General features: G+C 45.0%; 2 protein-coding genes across 17 annotated transcripts in view; one reads left to right on the plus strand and one right to left on the minus strand.

Annotated features, from left to right (window-relative positions):
• The window catches only part of LOC123787505 (uncharacterized), a 24,192-nt gene extending 19,540 nt beyond the window's left edge, over nt 1-4,652 (minus strand). For 4 of the 8 annotated variants that reach the window (XM_087869708.1, XM_087869710.1, XM_045790339.2 and 1 more), the window contains exon 1: nt 4,553-4,644. The gene's annotated coding sequence lies outside the window, so the exon portion shown is untranslated. Of the gene's footprint in view, nt 1-4,552 lie in introns of all 8 variants that reach the window. The other 4 variants (XM_045790344.2, XM_045790336.2, XM_087869713.1 and 1 more) reach the window with 4 other exon arrangements.
• On the plus strand, nt 4,651-19,069 carry TXNL4A (thioredoxin like 4A). 9 transcript variants are annotated; one of them, XM_045790322.2, is made up of 5 exons: nt 4,651-4,754; nt 5,181-5,396; nt 15,590-15,693; nt 17,325-17,543; nt 18,651-19,069. In XM_045790322.2, exons 2-5 carry the CDS (start codon nt 5,244-5,246, stop codon nt 18,820-18,822), a joined length of 648 nt encoding a protein of 215 aa, XP_045646278.1. In that variant the 5' UTR covers nt 4,651-4,754; nt 5,181-5,243; the 3' UTR covers nt 18,823-19,069. The 9 variants fall into 9 exon arrangements, with proteins under 9 accessions (XP_045646278.1, XP_045646283.1, XP_087725841.1 ...); XM_045790327.2 differs by having other exon boundaries at nt 17,325-17,462; XM_045790323.2 differs by having other exon boundaries at nt 4,667-4,754; nt 5,211-5,396.
• The last annotated feature ends 7,593 nt before the right edge of the window (nt 19,070-26,662 follow it).

Raw genomic sequence — 26,662 nt, forward strand, 5'->3', positions numbered from 1 at the left:
CATGTGGGTTATTAACAGGCCTAATTTCAATCCTGTGGTGTCCCAAGGACTAGGGAGGCCTGAGGAGAGGGAGAGAAATGGGGAATGACTAGTGGGTGGAACAGTCAGAACACACACATTTACCAATTAAGTTCATCATCTTACACTGTAACTGAATCCAAGTTCGTCAGCCCAATGCCCAGCTATCAAGTATGCGGCAAGGAAAGCGTGTGAGAGGCAGCCAAACGAGGACGGGAGGAAAACCCTCACATCCACCTCCCCGTGGAGGAGGGTCAGAGAGACTTAAAGGCACACGAACAAGGTCTGAGTGGAAAGTCGCACTGCGCTTCACCGTCCACAGCCGCGAGTGGTCTCACTAAGCCTGCTTACTGCTGTTGACGTGACACAGTGACAAACTAACATCGAAGACCACTAGCCACAGACCACAACAAACATCACAATAATGAAAACATCTGGAATACTGCGAGAATTACCAAAATACAGGAGACGGGACGCGAGCAAATGCTGCTGGAAGAGCGGCACTGAGAGTTGCCACAAACCTTAAACCTGTGGAAAAACGCAGTATCTGTGAAGTGCAGTAAAATGAGATGTGCCTACAGATAAAGACAGAGGTAGAATTAGCCTAAACAATACCTGGTTTGGCTTGGCATAGTTCTGAATTTTTTGCTCAGGAATCATACCTTATGTGGTCTTTGGTGACCTGCTTTTTGTCTAAGCTCATCAGTATGTGAGACTCATCTCTGTTTATGCGGAGGCTCAGTCATTCATCTTTACAAGTATACCTCAGTTTATCTATTTCTCTGCAGTTGGATAATTGCATTTTTAAGGTTGAGCATTGGTCACTTTCACAGAGACCATACTCTATACATTTGAGGGTTCCTCCCAAAAGTTCAACTCTGGTCCCTTTAGCAGGTCTGGACATAGGGATTTCTGCAGCTAAGCAAACTTACAATCCTGGGTGACAGGTTCTTTCCCCTCCTGACCACACCCCACCCAGAGGGAGAGGTCCTTTTGGAACTTCTTTGCTTGGCTTGAGGTTAGGTGGAAACACCTCTTTCTTCTCCAAAGGTAAGAGAATGAAAATGGAAATATACAGCACTCCACAATTTCTTCCAAAGAAATGATGTCACACTGTTCCCCAACATATTTCCTCATATATCCTAAGGAGTGATGGACAAAGAAAGTGTAAACTATTCTTTCCTCTGCATAATCTGGAGAAAGCTAGTCTGGTTTCTTGCTTTGAAACACGTAAGCATTTTATTTTTTATTTTTTTTTAAGATTTATTTATTTGAGAGAGAGCGCGCAGGTGCGTGCACAAGCAGGGGGAGGGGCAGAGGGAGAGGGAGAGAGAATCTCAAGCAGAGTCCCCACTGAGCATGGAGCCCCACTTGGGGCTCAACTTCACCACCCTAAGATCATGACCTGAGCTGAAATCAAGAGTCGGGCGCTCAACTGACTGAGCCCCTCAAGCACCTCTCTCTTGCCACTTCTTTTCTCTTTCTTTCTTTCTTTCTTTTTTTTTTAAAGATTGTATTTATTTATTTGACAGAGAGAGAGATGGCCAGCGAGAGAGGGAACACAAGCAGGGGGAGTGGGAGAGGAAAAAGCAGGCTCCCAGCAGAGCAGGGAGCCCGATGCAGGGCTCGACCCCAAGACCCTGGGATCATGCCCTGAGCTGAAAGCAGACGCTTAACGACTGAGCCACCCAGGCGCCCCTCTCTTGCCACTTCTATTCAACATTGTACTGCATATCTTAGCCAGGGCAGTTAGGCAAGAAAATAATGAAGAGTATCTAGATTAGAAAAGACGTAAAACTGTCCCTATTTGCAGATGACATGATCTTGTATAGAAAACCCCAGGGCACCTGGGTGGCTCAGTTGGCTGAACGGCTGCCTTCAGCTCAGGGTATGATCCCAGGGTCCTGGGACTGAGTCCTGCATGGGGCTCCGTGCTCAGTGGGGAGCCTGCTTCTCCCACTCCCTCTGCCCCTCCCCCTGCTTTTGCACACGCGCGCATTCTCTCTGACAAATAAATAAATAAATGGACTCTTCAAAAAAAAAAAAGAATAAAAAACTTAGGAATAAATTTAATCTCCCCCCAAAAAAGGACAACATGTGAACGTTGGAAAATATGTTATAGAAATAAAAAAGACCTAAGTAAATGGAAAGACATCCTATACCCATAGAAGACTTAACATTGTTAAGATGGCAATACAGTACTCTCCAAATCGGTGTCAGCACAATCCCCATCAAAATCCCAGCTGCCTTTTTTGCAGAAATTGACAAGCTAATCCTAAAGTTCATATGGAAATTACAGAGACCCAGAAGAGCCAAATCAATCATGGAAAGGAATAAAGTTGGGGGGCTCATACATCCTGATTTCAAGACTTATTATGAAACTACACTAATCAAGACACTGTGGTACTGACATAAGGCTAGACCTACAAATCAATGGAATAGAATTGAGAATCCAGAAATCAATCCTTACATTTAAAGTCCACTGATTTCCAACAAAGGTGCCAAGACCATTTGATAGGGAAAGTGGGTATCTACATGGAAAAGAACGAAGTTGGACACCTAACACCAACATACACAAAAGTTAACTCAAAGTGGTTATAGACTTAAAAGTAAAAGTTAATGGGGCACCTGGCTGCTCAGTCTGTGGAGCATGCAACTCTTTATCTCCAGGTCATGAGTTCAAGTCCCACACTGGGCCTAGAGCCTACTTAAAAAAAAAAAAAAAAGAAGTTAAAATTATAAAACTCTTAGAAGGAAGCAGAAGTAAATATTCCAACCTTGAGTTAGGCAATGGTTTCTTAGATACGACACCAAACGCACAAGCAACAAAAGGAAAAACAGATAAACTGGAACTAATGAAAATTTAAAACTTTTGTGCTGCAAACGATACCAATAAAAAGTGAAAAGTCAATCAACAGAACAGAAAGAAATATTTAAAAGACATGTATCTAATGAAACTCTTAAAGCTCAATAATAAAGATAACTAATCCAATTTTTTAAATGGGCAAAGGATATGAACAAACATTTCTCCAAATGGAGAATAAGTATATGAAAAGATGCTCTATAGATCGTTAACCATTATGGAAATGCAAGTCAAAACAACAATATCACTTCACATCTACCATGAGGCCATAATAAAAAATACACAAATAACAAGTGTAGGCAAAGATGTGGAGAAATCAAATCCCTCACACTTTGCTGTTGGGAATGTTAAAAGATGCAGCCATGGGGCACCTGGGTGGTTCAGTCAATTGGGCATCTGCCTTCGGCTCAGGTCATGATCTTAGGGTCCTGGGATTGAGCCCCACATCAGGCTCCCTGCTCAGCCCCTGTCCCCGCCACTTGTGCTCTACCTCGCTCACTCTCTCTCTCAAATAAATAAATAAAATCTAAAAAAAAAAAAATGCAGCCACTTTTAAAAACAGTTTGGCAATTCCACAAATGTTAAACACAGTTATCATCTGACCCAGGTATTCCACTCACATAGATCCAGAAAAACGAAAACTTAAATCCATATAAAGATTTAACCAGATGTTCACATAATAGCCAGAAAGTGGAAACAGAAAGTGTCAATTAGCTGATGGATAAATAAAATGCATATATCCATACAATGGAATATTAGCCAGCAATAAGAAGGAACTAAATCCTGATGCCCACTACACTATGAGGGTTGAGAACGTGATGCTGAATGAAGCCAGTCACAGAAGACTCCATCGTACATGTTTCCACTCGGATGGAACGTCTGGTTAGTGGTTGCCAGAGGAGGAAGGGAAGAGAGGGAACTGGGAATGATGCTAACTGGGCACAGGATTTTTTCCAGGGTGATGAAAACTTCCTAAAATTAGATTACAGTGGTGGTTCTGCCACTCTTAAGAAAAACCACTTTCACTTAAATGAGCGAATCTTACAGTATGTACATGATTCTCAAATAAGCCTGTTAACAAAAAAGATGCATCTCAAGGTGGACACGGGTGATGGTTGAATAGTAACTTTTATATTATATGTATTCTATACAACAACTTATGCTTTAGCTTGGAGAACTCTTCCAACTGGTTTGACAAGTAAATCAACTGCATATATGTCTGGAAAACATGACTGCCACGATTAATTTCGGGGGATTTGGTGTGGAGTAAACAGGACAAGTCCTTCTTCAGCCATGTCATCCTCTCTGCCCTGCGGTCCCCTCTGTCCCCGGTCACAGGGGTCCTCTCCGTCCAGTCCGCCCTCCCCCCAGTCACAGGCGTCCTCTCCGTCCATTCCGCCCTTCGCCCTCAGTCCCAGGGGTCCTCTCTGTCCAGTCCCTCCTTCCTCCCTAGTCCCAGGGGTCCTCTCAGCCCGGACCCGAACCCCGCCTCGTTGGCCCGCTCAGCCAGCGGCCCCCTCCGCGCCCCCGGGTCACCGTGGCGCCGGGGGGAAGCTGGGTCTCTCCGACCGGCCTGACTGGGACTGACAAGTCGGGCAGAGCCGGGCCCCTCGTGACCGCGGCTGCACCTCCGAACACCTAACCCGCGGGGTCCGGGCGCAGACCACCTACCTCAAGCACACCGCCCGCGCAGACTGCAAACCTGGACCTCGGCTGTCGCACCCCTCCCAACGCCGGGCGCGCGCCCCGCGTCGGCGGACACGCGCACGCTCACGTCGGCGCGAGCGCGCACGCTCACGTCGGCGCGCACGCGCCGTCCAGCACGCCTCCACGCCGGGAGGAACCGCAGCGCGGGACGCTCTAGTCGGCAGAGGTGTGGGCCAACGGAGTTGGAAGGCCGGGAGGGACGGGAAGGGACGGGGAGGAAGGGGGCGGGAAGCAAGAGGAGACGCCCAGGGGTCTCTGCGCCGGAGCTGCGGTCTGCGGGGCGTCCTCTCAGTCCCGTCCCCCTTCCAGGGGTAGGGCTTAGGAGTAGGGCTGGGCGGGGAGGCGAGGTCCCCATGGTCCCGGCCCCTCCCCGCAGTGGGACCGAGGGGAGCATTCGGGGTCGACCCCCAGGGGTCTCCGCGCCGGGGCTGGGGTCTGCGGGGCGTCCTCTCGGTCCGGTCTCCCTTCCAGGGGTAGGTCTCAGGGGTCGGGGGACTGGGGGGACTAGGTCTTCTTGGTCCCGGCCCCTCCCCGCAGTGGGACCGGGGTGCGCGGGAGGGGTGACGCGCAGCCCCGCGCCCCCCTTGCCCAGCAATCCGCCGGAAGGAGCCGGTGCGCGCAGTTCTCCTCGCAGACCCCCGGACCCGCCCCCGAGATGTCGTATATGCTCCCACACTTGCACAACGGCTGGCAGGTGGATCAGGCCATCCTTTCGGAGGAGGACCGCGTGGTGGTCATTCGCTTTGGACACGACTGGGACCCCACCTGTATGAAGATGGACGAGGTGCTCTACAGTATAGCTGAGAAGGTAACGCAGCTCGGCCGCTGCGCGTGGCATTCCGGGATCAGCCTGGGAATTCGTTGTGGTCAGTCTCCTCCGCCTGGCCAGTCGGCAGGGGAGTTCAAAGTGAGATGCAAGTGCGTCCAACGCTCCTTGCTCGCGCCTTAATTGCTAATGCGCAGCGCGCTGAGCAAAGAGAAGAAGCGGGGTTCATCTACGCGTTCTTACCTTGCGGTGGGAGGATGTGGTCCCCAAGATTGTACACAATAGCTTCTGCCTTTTTCTGGGAGAAGTTCCGTAGATCTTCAGGTTTTAAAGAGGTTCATGAGTCGTCCTCTGCACTGCCATGAACAAACACACTTAGAGACCTTGGCAAGGACGATGGAGTTCACTTAAATAGCTTAGTTGAAAAGGGCTGTCCATGTTTGGTATCTTGTCTCTTGTGTTTGAAACAGAACATTCCTGTTAATCGGATGGTAAACCCTGTTCCTTTTCTTCTCGTCTTTTCCCCTCCACCCTACCATACTCTTTGTAAGTCACTTGTTTATAGCTTCGAGTGATTCAGTTGCAGGAGATGTTAGAAGAAAATAGAATTTAATATCAGTACTCTGGCTTGTCAGTGGTGCTTGTTTGCTGATAAGGGAAGTGCTGTCCTTGGCACTTTTATATAACCAGGAGCTTAGTGCTTTTTCTGCAGTTTCTTCATGGTGATTTTAAGGTAACTTTAATTTGGATTTTTGCAATTGTAGCAATAGGACAAAGAGCAAATATATTAGGGTGTTAAAATATCTAGCTTATTGATATTCCGTAAATCATTTGAGAAGCCATTTTAATGAAGAGTAAAAGTAATGGAAACATTGAAGCCATGCTCTATTTCAGAGGAATAAGGGGTTAAAATAACGTCTTTTGGTAGAATAACAGATGTAAGGATATATCTTGTATTTAGGAAAGAAGAAACTGTCTGACCTTCCGGGACATCTGGCCGACTCAGTCAGTAGAGCGTGAGACTCTTGGTCTTGGGGTCGTGAGTTTGAGCCCCACATCGGGGTTAGTTTACTTACAACAAACAACTCTTTGACTGTCCATTGCTTATTTTTACTATCTCCTATTTGGTAGGAGAGGCAAGGTGAGGGTTAGGGGTGGTGGCCTTGGGGACACTAGAGACCGTTCTTTGTGTCAGTTACCGTGGGCATCACTTGGGATACTTGGTGAAGTGCATCTCTGAGGTTCTGATTCTGCTGGTCTGGGGTGAGGTCCAGAAACAGCCCTTTTAAGAAGCTGTCCTGGGAATTCTGATGTTACTTTCAAAAACCCCTCAGCGGCGGTCAGGATCACAGTAGGCCTGCTGTGGTTACCAGTCATTCCCTTCCTCAGGGAGTTTGAGGAGGTGCCTGGGGAACTCAGGAGAGCAGCAGTTTCTTGACACTGGGGATCCTCCCAGTTGCGGTCAGAAGTCATAAATAAAGTGGTGCCAGGAAATAATTTATGCGTTGCTTGGGTTATGGTGGTCGAGGGCAGATACTGCCAAGGTCAGTGAAGAACTGCCTACGAGCACTTTTCTGGGAACCACATTGCTGCTCTGTTACTTTTGAAATAAATTAGGGTGTGTGTTCTGAATTCTGCGTTGCAGGTGGTGGCATAAACACCAGGTGATGACCAGCTCCTGCTGCCCTCAGCACAAGGTCAGGATGCTTAGAGATGGAGGGTCATTTGGCTCTTCATATCTGAGCAAAACCAGCAAAATGCTCTTAGCTAGGAGACAAGATTTTGTGTGTTAACGTAAGCTTTTAGGGACTTTTATAGGAGTTCTTTTCTCATCCCTTTATGTCAGTTATAGACTGAATCACTCTATCGTTGGTGGACGCACTCCTTTTTGGTATTGAACCTGTTGATAAGAACAGCTTAACTGCGCTCACTTCGAGTATTTTTCTTTTTTTTTTTTTAAGGTACTTTTTCTTTTGTCCAAAAATTTGGATTTCTGTTCAATAAACTTAAAATATTATATAGTATAGTTATTAAAAATGCAAACTTCAAACGCATCACAAGATTATTGCTTTATTTTCTTCTTAGGCAAAATATGAGTTTATAATTCTGGAAGCCCTTTTTGGGAAAGCTCAAGACGAATTTTTGAAATTTAAGGTTTTAGTATAAAGAACAACTTAACTCTCTATTTAAAAATCTCCCTCTGCAGAAATGGCAGATAGTGGGGGATCTTCCTCATCTTGTTACGAGCCCTGTTTGGATACCCCAGCTGTTTTAAAGTGAGTAAAAGTTCCACTGTTCAGGCTGGACTTGATTCGATTGTTTCTCCTGGAATGTGGTGTGTTGACGTGATGCTTTGACAGTGCTGGCCTCTCAACCCTCACCTCATGCTGGGTTAGTTTTGAGCTGCACTGAAGATGTAAGCGATGTGCGTGACGATTTCACAGATGTCTGGAATTTGGTACAGCGATAATAACAAAGCGTCCTGTTCGGCAGCTGATCTTATGCACAGCCTCAAAGAGAGAATGTTTGTGTACCTCTGAGCTGTCTTGCCGTTTTGTAGGAAGTTTGTCACAGCTCATTCCATGATGGGAAAGAATAAATGGAACGTTTCATTTTTATGTGTTAAAAAAAACCATACAAATAGAGTTTAAAATATGCAAAACCTCAATGTTATCATTGACTCATGATCACACATGCTAATAAAGTTGTATATAAGACAAATATATGTATGGAACTTTTGGAAATGATTTTAAGGGATCATTCTTAAGCGTTGCATAAAGTAAATTGAACCTTAGGGAAGTTGATGTTCAGTCAAGTGAGGTATCTCATAAGGGCCAAGAAAATGCGTATGTTTGCTCTGGGTTTGTGTGTCGGTATGACAACCTTGGAGCTTGCAGCAAGCTATGAGGGCAGTGTGGAGTGCTGGTTAGCAGTGGGCAGCAAGCTAGCTCCTGCTACTCACTCCCTATATGACCCTAAATAACTTGTCTCTGTGCCTCCGTTTACTCATCTGTAAGAAAGAGACAGTGTGGGGCGCCTGGGTAGCGCAGTCGTTAAGCGTCTGCTTTCGGCCCAGGGCGTGATCCTGGCGTTCTGGGATCGAGTCCCACATCGGGCTCCTCGGCTGGGAGCCTGCTTCTTCCTCTCCCACTCCCCTGCTGTGTTCCCTCTCTCGCCGGCTGTCTCTCTGTCAAATAAATAAATAAAATCTTTAAAAAAAAAAAAAGAAAGAAAGAGACAGTAGTGCCTAACCCATAGGGGAGTCGTGAGGATGGAGTTAATAGAACAGACTTCCGGAACACTTCTCTCACATAGCAAGTCACATATTCCATAATCACTAGCCACTGTTACCAGCATCATCATTCACATCACAAAATTTGCAGGAGTTGTTGTGATAGAGCTAATCTGGCAAATAGTTTGGGAAAATAAAGTTATCATGCAGTATTTTGATGGTTTCGACATGAATTACCTAAAAATTGGTTCTTCAGAAATAAAATACATAGTAGCCAGTAACAGTCCAGAACATGTTTTTCCAGCATATGAGGTGGATTCTTAGCTGGAGGAGGAGCTCTGTTCAGAAGGTTGGAGTGGTGGTTGGTACCCTGGGCTGGCCTTCAGTCTCCATGATTCACTTGAGTTACTTTCACTTGCAGATTTAGTGGCATGTAATGCAGAAGGACTGCTGAACAGCTTAGTCAGTGACTTTCTGAAGAAAAAGGGGCGTGCTTATAAAATGTGTAGGCAACAGGTCTGGAGAGGGTGTTTACTATTACAAATGATCAGAATAATATATACATTAAGAAACAACTTGATAATAGAAATGAAATTTGTACATAGAGTTCTTGGTTTTTAAAAAATACTGGTAACAACCAATTAAAATTACTGCAAATTAGCAGAGAAAATACTACTTTAGATATAGAAGACTTATGCAAATAAGTTTAAAGTACCATTTAAAAAGATGACTCCCATGGATAGAGAGGCAAAGAACCTTAAAAAGGAGGAAATTCTAATGGTTAAGTAAACTTGAGACCCATACACATTAAAATAGTGCACTGTTGTCTCAGGTCTATCAGAGATAAAAAGGTATTTATTGTGGTGTAGAAAAGTTAATACTGATGTCCTTTTAGAAAGCAGTTGGGCATTGTATGAAAAGTCTTAGGAACTCAGCCCCCACCTCTTCAGTAGGCAGAGCTTTGTGCTTCACAAGATTTTTGCTATAATTTCTAGCAAAACTGGAAGCAACGACGATGTCTAATGGTAGGAGAGCGTGGTGATGACTGTAATGTCTAGCTTCTGAGCACTTAGACAGTCACCTTGCCGTGTAGGAAACACCCCTCATGTGGTCCTCATGACAACTCCTGAGGTAGGTATGCCAAGTAATTTGTCCAGACTTGGAAATGGACAGTTGGGATTTGAACTGGGAATGTCCTCTTCACTGGATGGAATATTATTTGGCCGTTAAAAGTGATTTTCTAAGCTTTTTAAATACCGTGGGCATTTGTTAATGATGTCAGCTGGAGAAAGCAGAATGTATGTGATTCCCTCACATGTGAACATGTGGGTCCAGGGAAAGGGAAACACTTCTCACTGTAAGACACTCATATTCTATTAATTGTATTTGTCATGTATTTTTAAGTTCTATAACTTGTTTAAAAAATACTGGGCTGGAGCACCTGGTTGGCTCAGTTAGAAGAGTGTGCAGCTCTTGATCCTGGGGTCATGAGTTCAAGCTCCATGTTAGGGGTAGAGTTTACTTAAAAAAAAAATACTGGGCCGGACAATGGAATGAAATGATTTTTCCATTCCATTTCTATATTTTCAAGGTGAACATTTTTTAATGGAGAAAATATAGTAGACACCTAGCTTCATTTCAGGCTTATAGTTAACCACAGATTCCTTTATGGGTGTGAAATGTTCAGGCAAAATAGTTCAGACCTTGTGGAAGGCGTCATGGCAGAAGCCACGTAGCCCATGTCGGGAGAAGCTTGGGCAAATGGAAGCTTTTCCAGAGGAAAGAGACTGGCGGGGTGGGACAGAGTTGAAGGAAGGCCACTCGGTGCCACCCAGCTGGACGCGTGGTCCCTTCCTCTGCAAGTGCTTGAGCTGCAGGAGCTTGAGAACCTCTGTCAGGAGCAAGTAGCACCAGACCGTCTCTGAAGGCCGGTCTGTTTGAACTCTGAACTCAGGATTACATAATTAAGCTCATGCTGTCCAAAAACACATTTTTAGCGCCAACAATGTGTTTCTAGCATTTTGAAATACAAGTTTATTGTTAAAGTTTATTCAGTAAACATCTAGTACTGTATGAGTCAGGTGCTGTTTGGCTCTGAGAACACATCGGTAAAGACAGCGGACGTGGTTCTGAGCCTCAAGTTTGTCTGCAGAACCATAATGTAATTCATATGGAGGGGAAGGAAAGAGTTAAGTACTAGGGTGTCCCTTGATTGTTTACTTCTTTTTTTCTTTTTAGAGAGCTAGCGGTGTGGGAGGGGGAGAGGGTCAGGGAGGCTCTCAGGCAGACTCCCTGCTGAGCATGGTGCCCAACACAGCTGGGTCTCAGGACCCTGAGATCACAACCTGGGCCGAAACCAGGAGTTGGACGCTCAACCCGACGGTGCCACCCAGGCGCACCTGTTTATCTTACTCCTGAATGAGCTACAGTTTTCTTCCTCATCGTTGGAGGCAAAAGGAAATAGGGCCTGCTCCTAAAGTCTCACTATAACAACCAGCATTTATAGTGTGAAAATTATGTGATATCATTGAGTTGGGATAGTTGAATGTCCTCAGATATAACGTAGATGAGATATATTTTGGTTACTTTTAAGAGGATGTGGTTTCTTGTGTCGGTTTCTGCTTTAACTTGGAGGTTTGGGGGTTCGAGGAACCAGAACCAGTTGGCTAAATAATTCGCATTGAGTCAGAAAGGTACCTTGGGCGTCCGCTGGATTGGCAGCTTATGGTTTAGGAGGCAGACGTACGCCTGTTTGTTTGGTTATACTATCATGTTAATATCTATAATCTTAAATTACAGTATCTTTGTTTTATATGTAAAAAGTAATAAAGTATCTGTCCTTAGTGAAATTCAGAAGGTCAAGAACTCGAGGGTCACTTTTGCCAGGAAAGCCCTACAGAGGAGCGTGCTGCTGTCTGAGGGGCTGTGGTGACGTGAAAGGAACACTGTGCACAGAGGCTGTTTGGGCCAGTGGTGCACAGCCACATCACTGCACAGCTGCTTTCTCTTCTCTCACCGGGGAGAGAGGGAATTGGGGGTGGCCAGGGAAGGCCCTACTCTACAGCTGAGACCCTCAGTGGTGTCCCCCTTTTCATAGCCAGGCTCCTTGCAGGGCCTGTCCGTACTTGATGCCTTGTGTTGGTCTTGCACGGTCACTGATGACCTTCCAGTAGCCAGAATCACAAATGCCCACAGGCTTTGTCTGACATGGGCTCTCTGGTACTTGACCCAGCTCCCTCCTTGGATGGGTCCCTTGACTTGGTTTGTGAGTGTGCCTCCCTGGCCAGCGCTTTTCTGCCCGTGGCTCTCCAGCGGGCTGGCTGGGCCGGCCACTGTTGGATGCAGACGGCAGTGGTGTCCAGAGCAGAGCCATGCCAGCATTACTTGTAAGACCTTCTCTCCAGACGCTCCTTAGTTTTCTCGAGTCCCCAGCCCCTCCTTACGTGGAAACAAACAAGTCAATAACCAGAACTTAGGCCTAGAAGGACTCTGTCTGCGTTTCCAGGCTCACGTTCCACCTCTAACCCCGCGTCCCAAGCGCTGCCTCTGCCCTTGCCTTGTCCTTTCGGGCATCTGTATCTTGCACATGCAGCTCTTGTAGCCGGGCACATTCCCCACCCCCCCAGGGCCTCCTGCCCCCCTTGGGCAGACTAATTCCTTCGACACCTGGGTAGGGAATCCCATCCAGAGGTTGGGCTTTAGAGCCAGACTTGGTGAGTCTCAGCTTTCCCACTTGCTTCCCCGTGCAGCTCAGAGTCACTTAGTCTTTCTGAGCCTTAATTCCATTGTACACAAAATATTAGTAATGTCTCTATTTGGGGGTGTTGAAAGAATTACAACTAAGGAGTGAGGAGTGCCTTGCACAGAATGGGCTCTCAGTCTGTGGTGAGGGAAGAACATGTTCCAGTTTGGGGTTAAGTGAACTTGACATGACACTTTGCATCTGCTAGAGTTCAGATTGGGGGTTAGATAGACCAGAGAGAATGAGAAGGCAAAGGAGATGCAGACTTGTATCTTTAAACAGGTTACTTTTATTTGATTGCCTTCTGATTATGAAATGTCTATTGGTTTGAGTCCTTGTGTTCCTTAAAATTTTTTGCATACAATAGTTTGCTCTTGCTCACAGATTTACCTCAAGCACCTAAAACAGTGCCTGGCGCTTCATGCTTCCCGAGTGTTGTTGAGGGGATGGGTGAGTAGAGAGTACTTTGAAATTTGCTGTAGTTCACATTGTGACTTGGGGTGTCCGATTTGTCACGGGCAGGGCTTCGGTTCAATAAATGACGTTGGGAGGTTAGTGAGAACCATGCAGTAGCTAAAACTCCCGTGGTTAGTTCTTGTGTGCTGAGGCTGACAGTCCCCTGGAAGTGCAGTTCAAGGCCTCTTGGAGGGGCAGGAAGAGGGGGCTTGAATTTGCAAAGTGGCAAAGCGAATCCGTGGAACACAAGGTGCCAGAGGTGGATCTTGGAGGAAAAGTTTTGGGGACTGTGGAGTGGACTGCAGTAATAATTTGTAAATTATTGTTAGTCCTTTACGATTCTTGGTTTCTGGAGAATTATCAGTAAAGCAAAACCAAAAAACAAAACAATAAAATTTTTTGCATATAATAAAAAGGACAAATTTGTGATTCTACTTTTTTCCTCAAGTACAAAATTTATAGCCCTGCCCATTTGATTTTTAGACTAATTGAATATTTACATAGTGATTCCATAAGTTAATATTTAATATAATAATTGTTATTGGTGTTTGTACATCGGTCAACAGAGCAAGGCATTGAAGGGATAAACATGAGTCAGGCTTACTGCCTGACCGTCTTGTGTGTGTTTATACACACGATTTTATAGTCTTCTGTGCTGCAGTTTCTGTTTTATTTTTAAATAAAATCAGAATACAGTTGATTAGTTAACCATGAAAATAGTACTGGGTTTTGGTGACCACAATCTCACTGTTGACACAGGAAACCAGGGTTTCAGGAATGTGTTCAGAGATTGGGATCAACCATACAACCATATAAAGGAGTTGCATTAAGGCTTTTTGGAAACAGTGTGTAGACCGCGGGCACATGGCGGTGTCAGCGCCCTCACACAGAGAGCTGGTGCTTGAGGGTTTGTGAGGCTTTCCCCTGACCAGTGCTGTGGGGCAAAAGGAGTCCTCATTAGATGTCAACTTTTTTTGGTGATGGTGGCTTAAGTTTCTATGTTGAGTATTTGTTAATAGCCCCAAAAGCAGAGAGGAGGGTAGAGTGAACCCCTCTGGGCCTATTGCTCAGGTTCAACAGCTCCCAATACTTTGTCAGTCTTGTGTTACCTGACCCCTGACATTTTTTATGCTGCAGTATTTAAAGCAAATCCAAGGAACCACATTATTTCATCTGCAAATTATATTCAGAATTTTAGCATTAGTTTTGTATGTGTTTCCTGGGGCTATAATAACAGAGGCATTGAAAACTGGGCAGAGAAAACAACTGAAGTCTGTCATCTCACATTCTGGGGGCCGAGAGCCCCAAACCAAGGCATCCGCAGGGCTGCACAGCCTCTGAAACCTTTTAGGGAGAATGCCTCTGTGCATCTTCCCTGCTATGGGGTCGTCCGCCATCTTTGGTGCTCTTGGCTTGCAGGTATCTCGCTCCCTAAAAGTCATCCATGGCTGGTTCTCTAAAGGACACTGTCCGGAATGGCCAGTCCCATCCTAGCTGATGACATCTGCAAGGACCCTCTTCTAGATAAGGCCACATTCTGAAGACTGGGGATTAGAACTCCAGCGTGTCTCTGCATGGGGGACACTACTCAGCCCACAACATGCAGATTGGTGTAAGCTTCCTGGAAGGCATTGAGACAGTGTTTATAAGGGCCTTTAAAGGGGCGCCTGGGTGGCTCAGTCGTTGAGTGTCTGCCTTCGGCTCAGGGAGTGATCCCGGTGTTCTGGGATCGAGCCCCGCATCAGGCTCCTCTGCTTGGGGCCTGCTTCTTCCTCTCCCACTCCCCCTTGCTTGTGTTCCCTCTCTCGCTGGCTGTCTCTCTGTGAAATAAATAAATAAAATCTTAAAAAAAAAAAAAAAATAAGGGCCTTTAAAATGTCACATCCTTTGTTGTAAAGATTCTATTTTAGGAATTCATCTTTGGAAATAATGAAATATGTACACAGATTTAAGGGTAAGAATGTTTATAGGTGAATAATTGGTATTAATGAAAAATCTGAATTATTTTCATGAAAGATCAGAAAATAATGGAAGAATGGTAAAGTAATGACATAACCATTTGATAAAGTATTATGTAGCCATAAAAACTGTGTTTGGGGAAAATATATAATTTGTATAAGAGAATGTCCATAATTAAAGCAGGATATAAGATACTATGATCTGATCATATTTAAACAGCATAGACAGATTTATATGTGTGTATATATAACAAAAAAAATGGGAAAGAATTTGCTAAAAATATATTTGTAGCAATTAACTCTGGTGGTTGGGATTGGAGGTGATGCTATTAATAGTTTTCTGAGTTTTCTAAATCCTGTCTGATGAACTTGGAATTAGTGAAAAAAATGAAAGAATATTTGTTATACGCAATATTACTTGGAGTACTAGTCTATTAGTATTTGCAGTGTTTAAACTAAGTGGGAGGAATGTATGGCTGAATTCCAAAGGCATGTTTGAAGGCCGTTGTTGATTGTGTGCAATTAAGTATTTGGAAAAGTACAGATTTGGGGAAGTTCGTGTGGATTACTACTAGATCAGCATGACTAATGTATCTGGGCATTTCTGCGGGAGTCGCGTAACTGGCTGTTCTGGGAGCATTAGAGCAGGTGTGACAGCCAGTTGTCAGGACCCCGAACGGCTTGAATCGTCTTCCTGTGTGTTAGCGCTCCTGGGAAAAAATGCTGGGGAGTTGGTTTGAAATTGTCCTCTTATCCACAAAGTCCTGTGTTTGTTTTTAATGTGCTTTTACAGAATAAAAAATTGATGTGTTATTTTATAGGGTTCTTTTCACTCTCTTACTTCTAGGTTAAGAATTTTGCAGTTATTTATCTTGTGGATATTACAGAAGTGCCTGACTTCAACAAGATGTATGAGTTATACGACCCGTGCACTGTCATGTTTTTCTTCAGGTACGTTCTCCTAAAGTTAGCACCTCAGTTGGGTATCGTTGGTTTGGGAGTTTGATGTAATCAAGATGTCTTCCCATCTGATGGCATTTATGTAATAAAGTTGAGTAACATCATGAGTTGAAAAAAGTTGTGTTGTGGAGATTTAATTCGGAAAGAAATCACCATTTGGCATTGTTTTTACTTGTCAAAATTTCTGTTTATTGTTACTGCAAAGGCTGATAAGTAGCAATACTTAAGCATTAGACATACCCCGTTCCTAAGTGGTAAGGGTGTCTGGGTGGATTGTCCAAGGTGTGTATTGGCTTTATATTCTGTGTAACAGATCCGCACGGCGTTGGTGGCTAAAAACAGCACATTTATGAGCTCACGTTCTGTTGCTCGAAATTCAGGCAGGCTCGGTGGGTTTCCTCTCGGGGTTCCACGAGGCCACAGTCACGGGCTGGGCCCTTATTGGGGCCGTCAGTCAGGGAAGAACCCAGGCTCATTGGGTTGTTAGATGAATCCAGTTCCCTGTGGTCATGGGTCTGAGGTCACTGACTCCTTGCTGGCTGTGTGCTGGGCCCTCCCTGCTCCTGGAGGCCCTTCTGTCTCCACAACCCGCACCATCTCCGCAATTTCCTGTTCTGCTTCTATGAAGCTGAGAATGGCACAGACTCACCCAAATAATCCAGGATTATCTCCTTATTTTAAAGTCTGGGACATCTGCCAGACTCCATTTCTCTTAACGTCACTGGTGGTTGGTGTCTCATCACATCACAGCCCCAGGGATGAGGGCAGGAACTTCGCGGGGTTGGATTGAGGATTTTGTCTACCACAGTGTGCCCTCTGGCCCCAAAGATTCACATCCTTCCCATATGCAAAGTCAGCTCTGGATGAGGCTTCTTAGGCTCCTGGACACCCCTTGTGTGTGGCCCCAGCTCTGCCAGCACACATCATGGTACAGCTTAGGAAACAGGTCTGGTTTCTCAAGGGGGCTCACGCCCCAGCCCTGGGAGGGTTCTGCCCAGGCTTTCTGCCTTTTCCAGGAAAGGTGAATGCAGCGGGGCCATTTTTCAGCCTACCTCAGCCAGTAGCACTTCGGGGCTCCGTCATCTCATCTCACTGCACCGTCGGCCCCTGCAGCCCAGGTCCCTGTCCTTTCGCCTGCGAAGATCAGAAGGCACCCTCACTAGTGGCTGAATGTTCGGCCTTGGGGGCTTTCCTGGGCTCAGCACAAGGTCCTATGGCCTCTTCCACGTCTCTGTGCCGTTTCTGCCTTGTGGCTTCTTCTGCCATCTGGAGGGGCTGAGAATGAATTCTTTCTCTTAGCGGTTCTTACGCCACATTGTCGTGACCGTCCACAGCAGGGAGAAAGCAGGCAGCCTCTTCAAGACTTGGCTGGACACTTCCTCAGGTATACATCCAGGTGCATCATTACAACTTCTGCTTTCCACAGAACTGCAGGACAGTGTCCCTGATGTCCTGCCACTAAGGAACAAGGGCCCTTTCCTCCATCTGCAGCAGCGCATTCCTGGCTTCCTTTGGAGCCCCACCAGCCGTGCTCCCCAAGTCCGTGCTTCTACGGACAGGCTCTTCAAGGCAGTCTAGGTCTTTCCTGTCGTGCTGCTCAAAATTCTCCCCAAACCCTTCAGGTGCAACTCGTGGGAGCCATCTGGGGTCCAGCCTCCCGCTGCCTGTGGCCAGCCCAGCCGAGGCACAGCGGACGCTGTGGTGGAAGACGAGGCTGCAGAAAGAAGGCGGGGCAGTGCTACCGCACACCGTGGATGCTGGTTTGTTGGGTCTGGCGCTGCTCTCAGAAGAGAAGACGAACCCCCTTCCGCTCTTTCTGTGACCCAGAATTCTAAGACAAGGCGCATCAGTCCTTGAGTTAATTTTTTCACCAAATGCATATATTGAGTCCTGCCAGGTTTCGTGGTCTAGCGCCAGGCCATCAAGTCAAATGACACAGGGTTCCTGCCATCACCGAACTTCACAGATTGGCAACAGCTGAGTAAATGAGCAAAGGGAAACAGGTGCCAGAGGACGGGTATTTATAGAGACACAAGTACTGAGTCAGGGCAGCGGGGAGCTGAAGGACAGCTGGAGGAAGTTGAGAATGAGCTCGTGCGTTCCGGGGCGGGGTGGGGGGGGGCGCACACGGGCATGAACAGGTCGTGTCGGGGACCCTGTAGGAACGTGGAGTGGCTGACAGGTGATGGAGGGAGAGTGGTAGCAGGGAGGGGCAGGGTCCAGACCCCCAGATTCCTGGGCCCGTGTGAGTATGTGGAATGTTATCCTGGAAGTAAATGTTGGCAGCAGAGGAAAAACATCAAATTTGCCTCTTGGATGCTCGCTCTGGTTGAAAGGCGGCCAGGCTGGAGACTTCAGGATGGAGTACTTCATTCTTGTAGAATGAAAAGTTCGATAAATGAAAACTAATCTTCAACAAACTTGGAAAAATTAGTGCGCCAAGGACAACAGGGTTAATATCTTTGTAAAGTACACATAAATTCATTTTTTAAAGTAGCTTCTTAAAAAACAAATTCGTGAAGTGTCATTTACTTCCCTAAATGTAGAAATGCAAAATACACTAATTTCACAATTAGGACTTTAATAAGGTTGTACACTAGGTGCTCAGGAGAGCACCATGAAAAAGTCATATATTGTGTTTCCCAGGTAAATTAGTGCAACCCTCTGGAAAACAATGTCACTTTCCAAGTGACTAACACTGTGTCCTGCAGGGTACCGTCCTGAGGGAGCAGCGACGCACGCAGAAAGGGCTTGCACCATGCGTGGTGTGTGTTTCTACAATGGTATTGAGGTTTCCATCTTCTAAATAGTGGCGGATCCTCTTGACTGTGTGTGTTCTTAACTGGTGTTTAATACGAGCTTGTGATGGTGGGAAACAAGGCATTTTTTTCATGGAACTCTTTTTTAGAAAGCTTTTGTGAGCATTGACCCCTGTCTCCTCTTTGCAGGAACAAGCACATCATGATTGACCTGGGCACTGGTAACAACAACAAGATCAACTGGGCCATGGAAGACAAACAGGAAATGATCGACATCATCGAGACTGTGTACCGGGGCGCCCGGAAAGGTCGCGGCCTGGTCGTGTCTCCGAAGGACTACTCCACAAAGTACAGATACTGAGCTCAGCCCAGCCTCCGTGCGCAGAAATGGTGTGGAGTCATTTTCATGTGGAAATAACGGAAACTATTTAAAGCCTTAGAGAAAGCGTCTGGAAGAGAATGCGAAGCTGAAGGAGTTGGAGGGTCTTTGCAGTGTGGGTCGCATGGCCTCAACTCTCTGCCTGCCCGGCCGTTGTATTTTTATATTAGCAAATATCTGTAAATACCTAGCTGAAATAAATAAAATATGCAGGGATAGAAAATCATAATTGCTTGTTTCCTGAGAAACTTGCCCTACAGATTACTGATTCTAGCAGGCCGAAATTACTTGTCATCTTTCCCATTGGGGTGGAATTCAGGTGTGTGTCCTGTGGGGCCACTGTGTTTGGTTTGCCTGGCAGTGGGGACCTGTGTGAGCTTCCCAGGGCTGCCGTAACAACGAAGCCCAGACTGGGTGACCACGGACATGAGCCGTCTTGCAAATCTAAGGCCAGAACTCCAGACCCAGGTGTGGTCAGGGTGGTTCCTTTGGGGCTGTGACTGAGAATCTGTTCCCCACCCCTCTCCCAGATTCTGCTAGTTTCTGGCAGTCTTTGGCATCCTTTGGCTTGATGCTTCACCCCGATCCTGGCCTTCATCTTCACATGGCCTTCTCCCTGTATGTGTGTCTGTGTCGAAATTTCCTCTTCTTATAAGGACACTGGTCATTGGAGAGGGCCACCCTGCAGCAGTATGACCTCATCTTAACTAATTACATCTGTGATGACCCTTTCTCCAATAAGGCACATTGTGCTGGGGATTAGAACTCCTGACATAGGTTGGCACCTGCGTGGCTCAGTTGGTGAAGCGTCTGCCTTCAGCTCGGGGTCCTGGGATCGAGTCCCTCATCGGGCTCTTTGCTCATCGGGGAGCCTGCTTCCCCCTCTGCCCTCCCCCTCCCCCCATTCTTTCCATCTCTTTCTCTTTCTCTCTCTCTCTCGCAAAAATAAATAAAATCTTTAAAAAACAAAAAACAAAACTCCCGGCATAGAAATTTACCAGGGGGGTGGGGGCACAATTCAACCCACAACAGAATCTAAAGTCTTGAGATCAGAAAGAATATGCACTCAGGGAAAAAGTGTCTTTTATCCTGTTATAAAAACAGTGCAATAAAATAATGATTCTTGGAATTTTCCTTTTAAATATAAAGAGTAGAAGTTGTTTCCTATTCCTCCTAAGACCGTATCTAATGTACTCAAGCAAGCTGTATTTCTGTAGAAACCATGACCCTTCAGTACGTGCAGCTAGTTTCCGTATCACAGCAGCATGTCAGTGGGTGGTCGGGAGCTTCCCGGGAACATCTCGTGTGCACAGGCTCTGCTGTGGACACTCCGTTTTCTCTCAGGTGCTAGTGTCTGCTGTCCCGTGTGTGTCTCAGAATAGTGCCTGGTGGGCGCTCAGTGGTGGGAAAGCACTCCCTGTCGTGGCCTCATTGACTGACTGCGGTGGAAACACAAGCACAAACCAGACGTACGAACGAGAGGTGCCTTAAGTGGATTTAAAACTCAAATGCACATCCTCAGCGTTATTGCTCCAGCCTTAATTTTTCCATTTACAAAATAGGGGGTGTGATGCCATATCAAATGAGGGGCTAGTGGGAAAATCGTCATGACCCCAAGTACCTGGCATATAACAGACATTCATTATTCTACTTCTGACGTTTCTCCAAGATAGAAGAGCCAAGAATCACATGAAAAACTCACTAATGGCTCATCAAGGAAACGCAAATCAAAGCCTGGAGATGCCACTTCACACCCACTGGTCCAATTATTACAAGTGTTGTCAAGGACGTGGAGAAATTGGAACCCTCATACACTGCTGGTGGAGAGGTGGAATGGGGAACCCTTTGGAAAACAGTTTGGCGGTTCCTCAAAAAGTAAAATAGGGAAACACCATTTGACCTAGCAATGTCAGTCCTAAGTATATACCCAAGAGAGCTAAACACATCTGTCCACACGAACTTGGACAGAACATCGGTGGCAGCATTATTCATAATAGCCAAAATGAGGCAACAACGTGCCATCCATCAGCTGCAGGAGGGATAAACAGAACGTGTTCCATCCGTACAGCGGAGTATTACTTGGTCATAAGAAATGAAGTACTGATGTCGGCTACAGCATGGTGAACCTTGAAAACATTAGGGTAAGGGAAAGAGGCTAGGCACTACATTTTGTATAATTGCATTTTTATGAAATATCCGGAATAAGCAAATTCATAGAGACAGAAAGTAGATTAGTGGTTGCTGAAGACGAGGGGGAGGGGGAAAGAGGGAGGTGATAGCTAATGGGAGGGGGCTTCCTCCTGAGATAAAACGCTGTAAGACTGATTATGGTGATGGTTGTACACAACTGTGGTTATACCAAAAACCACTGAATTGTATGTATTAATTGGGTGAATTGTATAGCATGTGAATTATATCTTATTGATAAAGCTTTATTAGCTGTTAACAAAAAAAAAAAGCAAAAAAAAATACACTCCACATTTGTAAATTTACCCCTGTAGTTACTGTAAGTTTGTTGTATTTATGAGTTTATATCTTATTATTATGTACCTACTGTCTACCTTGCCCTGAACTAAGTGATTTACAAGCCATTTTCTCAAATCCTTCCAACCACCTGCCAGGTAGATAGTTTGCAGAGAAGGAGACTCAAGCTTAGGTTGCCCGTGAGTTATGACTCATTCAGAGGACATGAATTCAAACCCAGATCTGCATGGCTCCTGAACCTCGCCTCATTGCCGCACCGTGTTGCGTTATTCAAATTGAAATTAACTGGTGCAGAAAGTATACCCATACCCCTGGTTCTCTGAGCACTGGATGACTTCTGTTTCCCATCCTCCCCAGGATGGTTTTTGTGCAAAGTCCAGGAATCAGTCTTGGCAGCTGACACAGAGGCAACAAGCCTCAGAGGCACAGAATAGATTCAGGGATGCAGTAAGTAATCCAGTACCCAAAGGGAACGGACACAGAGGAGATACGCAGGAGTGTATTGCAGCATTATTTGGAAATAATATTAGTCAAATGGAAAACAGAATTCAAAGGGTTGTTACACAGCTGTCGTGACTGAAGCAGAGCTACACACATCGACATAGACAGATTTCAAACTACTGGATGGAGAAGCTAGGTACAGAAGGGTACCATGGCATGATGTCATTTACTTACAGTTTTCAGACATTCAAAACAAGGATCAGAAACATTAAAACACCCAGCAGTTTTAGTAGATTTTTATGTGTGTTTGCAGTAGAGTGTTACGTGTGGGTCCCTGGGGTAGACGGCCTCTTTCCTACTGTTCTGAGCCCATGCAGAGAGGAAATGAGGAGTTTGGGGCGCTGACAGAATCAAAGCCACACTACCCTAAAAACCACTCACTGATGTTAACAAAAACTGCACCCAGAGTTTGGTTCCTTAGGTTGCTCAGTTAAAATATAGGATGTGTTCCTGGCCTCACCAGGTTTCTTATCTGAAAGTTGAGGTGCTAGTTGGGAAAGTTTCATGTCTTTGAAAATCAGAATGGGGAACTTTGGGAGGACTCACTTTATATAGATGTCATTTTGAATAGTTTTTTCTACATCATTTTTATTAATGGCTTTTAAAATACATGTGGTTTTAGTATTCCTTTGTGGCATTTTTACACTCATCATCAAAAGCTACACAAAGAACACCAACAGCATCTTAATGAGATTTGTATTGCCTTGCACACTGTAGGGGGCGACACCCCACTGGTCTTCCCAGCCACTGCTGTAGCCCATGTCCTCCATCTGGCCTTGGATTTTCTTGTTCAGTAGAGTGGTTAAGCTCTCCCACATCTCCATGGACAAAAAGCACCACATAAAAGATTGCAAAGAATTTCGAAACTCTTGAAATTCATTCATTAATTTATTTTTTAAAGAAGTTTGAGTAGCTCCTGGGCCCCAGGGCTGAGCACAATCAATCTGGTTGCTTGCTGCCCTGTGAAGATGACTAAATGATCGTGTAAAAGGTGAAATGACAACTGTGATAGTCAACAGGTAGAGTGCTAGAAGATCACATAAAAAGTAGATCTGACCCAGATGGGGATTCAGGGAAAGAATCTCTGAGGAAATTATTTCCAAGCTGAGGTCAGATATTAAAAAGCTAACTAAGTGGGTGTGTGGGTAATTGCATTCCAGAAGGGAACCTGCAGGAGCAAAGACCCACAGTGGGAGGGAGGTGGGCTTGTCTGGGAGCTGTGGTGTGGTTAGATGGAGAGGGCACAGGTGGGAGGCTTTGCCTCGGAACCAGGTGTGACATGATCAGATTTTAGTTCTGAGAAGATCTTTCTGTCCCCTTGGAGGAGCTAAAAGGAGATTTGGAAAAGAGTTAAAGGTCTATGGTGATAGATCAGGCAAGAGACCACGGTTGTAAAGAAAGGAAATTAAATGTGAGAATTTAAAACTTCAGACAATTGCATCCAGACTGCTGACTTACAAATTTAGCCCTTTATTATTAAACTTCATGTTTTCATAAGTTCCCAAAATTTGAGTTAAATGAGTTTTAAATTACAAGTATATGAATACAGCATTTGATATTGAATTCACAACATTTTACTTAATCTTTGAGTAGACGGCTTGCTACTAAAGTTTCATATTAATCTAGTTTATATTAGAATAACTGTGTTTAAGTGTATGTAAATCCATCTACTACTTTCCCTTTTTTCCTTATGGAAGCATTTTGATTTCTTCTAAATATATGTAACAGGGTACTGGAAAACAGCAATCCTTTATAAAAATGTTAGGAAGACGTTAAAACAGGTACAATATTATAAAATGCCAAATAACCTCTAAAGGTAGATGTCTGTGGTTTGAGTGAATAATTGAGATGTTAAATGTCAGACTAGGAAAGGGTATCAGCTTGGAACTTCGTTTAGAAAGAAGTTAGTATTTTTTTTGACAGCATAAATGTTTTTATTTCAGTTTTTAAGTAGGCTCCACGCCCAACGTGGGGCTTGAACTCATGACTCTGAGATCAAGAATCACATGCTGTACCAACTGAGCCAGCCAGGAGCCCCTAATGTTTTTATTTTCGTTAATAACTAATAGAAGCTTCCTCCCCTCCCTTTTTAAAAAAGATTTTATTTATTTATTTATTCTGAGAGAGAATGCAAGCAGGGGGAGGGGCAGGAGGAGAGGGAGAGAATCTCCAGCAGACTCCCCTCTGAGCGCAGAGCCCAGTGTGGGGCTCGATCCCATGACCCTGAGATCAGGACCTGAGCTGAAATCAAGAGTCAGACGCTGAACCAACTGAGCCCCCCAGGTGCCTAGAAGGTCTCTTTTCTACTTAGTTAATTTCTTAAAAATCCTGGCTTTTGAATTGTGATCTGTTATTAATGAGGACTCAAATCTGTTTGGGTTACTTCAATTCAATATCCACTTTAGTTTCTGCTGAAATTATAACAGCACCTAAGATGCTTCAAGATTTTTCACATAATCCAATGGGACCATCATGATTTTAAATCACCGAGAAGACTGAATTTAAATGATGCCATTTTAAAACTTTGAATTAAAAAGATAGACACGGGCGCCTGGATGGCTCAGTCAGAGAAGCGTCTGCCTTCGGCTCAGGTCGTGACCCCAGGGTCCTGGAATCGAGCCCCACATCGGGCTCCCTGCTCAGTGGGGGGTCTGCTTCTCCCTCTCCTTCTGCTCCTCCCCCTGCTCGTGCTCTCTCTCGCTCTCTCTCTAATAAATAAATACAATCTTAAAAAATAAAAATAAAATAAAAAAAGAAAGACATGCACCCACTGTTGGGAGTGTAAAGTGACGCTTCCTTTCTGAGATGTGTCTGACCAAACGTACTTGGCCTTCACACTTCTGACCCTAATGAAACGCGCACAGAATTCATGGTAACAATGCTCCTTCTAGCATTATTTATAATAGCAAGAAAGTGGGAGGTAACCTTGATGTCCAAGGGATAGTTACGGGAAAGTTTAAATTATTACAGCCATATGATAGAAGTCAGCCATAAAAAATATGAAAAGTGTATGAAATTCTCACATGGAAAAAATGTTTATGATATGAAAAGAGAACAGGATGTGAGATTATAAACAATATGACCAACCATGTATAAAATTGTATGCACAGAACAATGTTTATAGTGGTTAATTCTAAATTACAGAATTCTGGGTGATTTTGACTTTTGTATGAAGAATAACATTTATCTCAGATGCAGGAATAATGTTATTTTTTACAATGAGAGCCGCTTACTAGCCCCTTTTTAGATGATCACAGCTCTGTTTTACTTTGGCTTAGATAGGTGAATCAGACAATTATTTGATCGTCTCTATATGACCTACAAAGTAAGGGGAAGTGAGATCTTTGTGCTTGTCCTTGGTAACTAGCCCTATAGGAGCAAAGTGGGTGAGGTTGACCTCCGAACTGAGCACCGAGCTCCTGGATAAGCTGTTTTCTGGGGTTTTGTTTGGTTTGGAGAAGAATCTGTTTGAACTAGACAGATGAAAATGAGTCTTCCCAAACACTGTGTGACTGGAAAAGCTGAGTTGGAATGAAGTTATTTAAAAAGCAATCTCAATCAGAAAACAGCTTATGATGTTTTTTAAAAAGATTTATATAGAACTTAATTCAGGAAAAAAAATTGACCTAATGTAGCTTATGCTTTTCTCCCATGATTTATAAATACAAGATATACATTGAAAAGTTTCACAACCATCTTTGTTAATCACTTTCTGAATTATGTCTTATTGGATTGTTTGTTCTTTTAATCTTTCATTTTATTAGAATGAATTTTTAAGTAGTAAAAATCAGAACTCATGCAAATTATTATTTAAAAAGTACAGTTTTGATTTTATCACATTCTCAAGTGACTGGTCTACCGTTCTCAGGTCTGTAAGAAAAAAATTTGAAAGAGGTAATGGTTGATTTACATACCAATTAATGCACAGTTAAGTAACCTGGAATCCAGAGCTTTCAATAAAAATATAATTATTAAAACGTCTGTGGATAGGAAAAATCCAGTATATAGAAGAGCATAAAAGTTAAATGCTTTTCCTTTTCCACCGACTGAGTCAGTGTGGATTCACAACCGGAGGTGAGTAAACAGTGTGGACGCCTGAAACTACAGAACTCGACTCCTGCATCGACATTCCATCGCTGTGACTAACCAGCCCGAGTACTGGGAGAGAACACCTGGGACAACACGATGCCTGTGCGTGGAATTAACTGCAGGAAAGGGGCCACAGTGTCGTTCAATGGGGACACAGACAAACATAGAGCGTTTCCAACATTTTGGGGTCACTGACTCTCCCTCCTCCCACTATCCCTCCCCACAACAGGAACACGGCTTTCCCCTCAAGTCCCGGCACAAGCCCTCTGTGAACCCCGACCTCGTGCAACCAACAGACACAGATTTATCCAAACATCTCGTGTATTTAGGTCTTTCTATTCATTTGAAAGGCAGGACCCCTTTTAAACAAACTTGGATATCTGAGCTCTCATGCTGCCTGCACATCAAACAGGGAGGTTTCCACATCCACTTAATCATTTACCTTGATGCCTAATATTTCATGGTTCTGACCAAATTTAAAACAGCAGCTGGGTCTGGGTGATGGAGGGATGGACCGGCTCCTGCGCTGCCACCCCAGCCTGCAGTGGGCAGTGTCTGCCCTCACGCCCCCATCTTATCACCAAATCAGCCCTGTGGGAGGAAGGCGTGGCTGGGAGTCTGGGGAGGTGGGAGGCCTCAGGGCAGGCGGGACAGGAACCCCAAATGCACCCTGGAGACAGAGTGCCCCCTGCAGTGTTTTGCAAACCCTAAGCTGCAGGACACGGCTTCCCCTTACCTTTTTCACCGG

This window comes from Ursus americanus, chromosome 19, assembly GCF_024610735.1.
Source record: "Ursus americanus isolate L20-20 chromosome 19, mUrsAme1.1.p, whole genome shotgun sequence".
In the NCBI taxonomy this organism is placed as follows: Eukaryota; Metazoa; Chordata; class Mammalia; order Carnivora; family Ursidae; genus Ursus; species Ursus americanus.

Excerpts from the sequence above, each read along its gene's own strand:
- TXNL4A (XM_045790322.2), top strand. The coding sequence starts at position 5,244 with ATGTCGTATATGCTCCCACACTTGCACAACGGCTGGCAGGTGGATCAG. Across the intron at positions 5,397-15,589 it reads TCTACAGTATAGCTGAGAAG|GTTAAGAATTTTGCAGTTAT; the intron begins GTAACGCAGCTC and ends TCTTACTTCTAG. Across the intron at positions 17,544-18,650 it reads ACCCAGAATTCTAAGACAAG|GAACAAGCACATCATGATTG; the intron begins GCGCATCAGTCC and ends TCCTCTTTGCAG.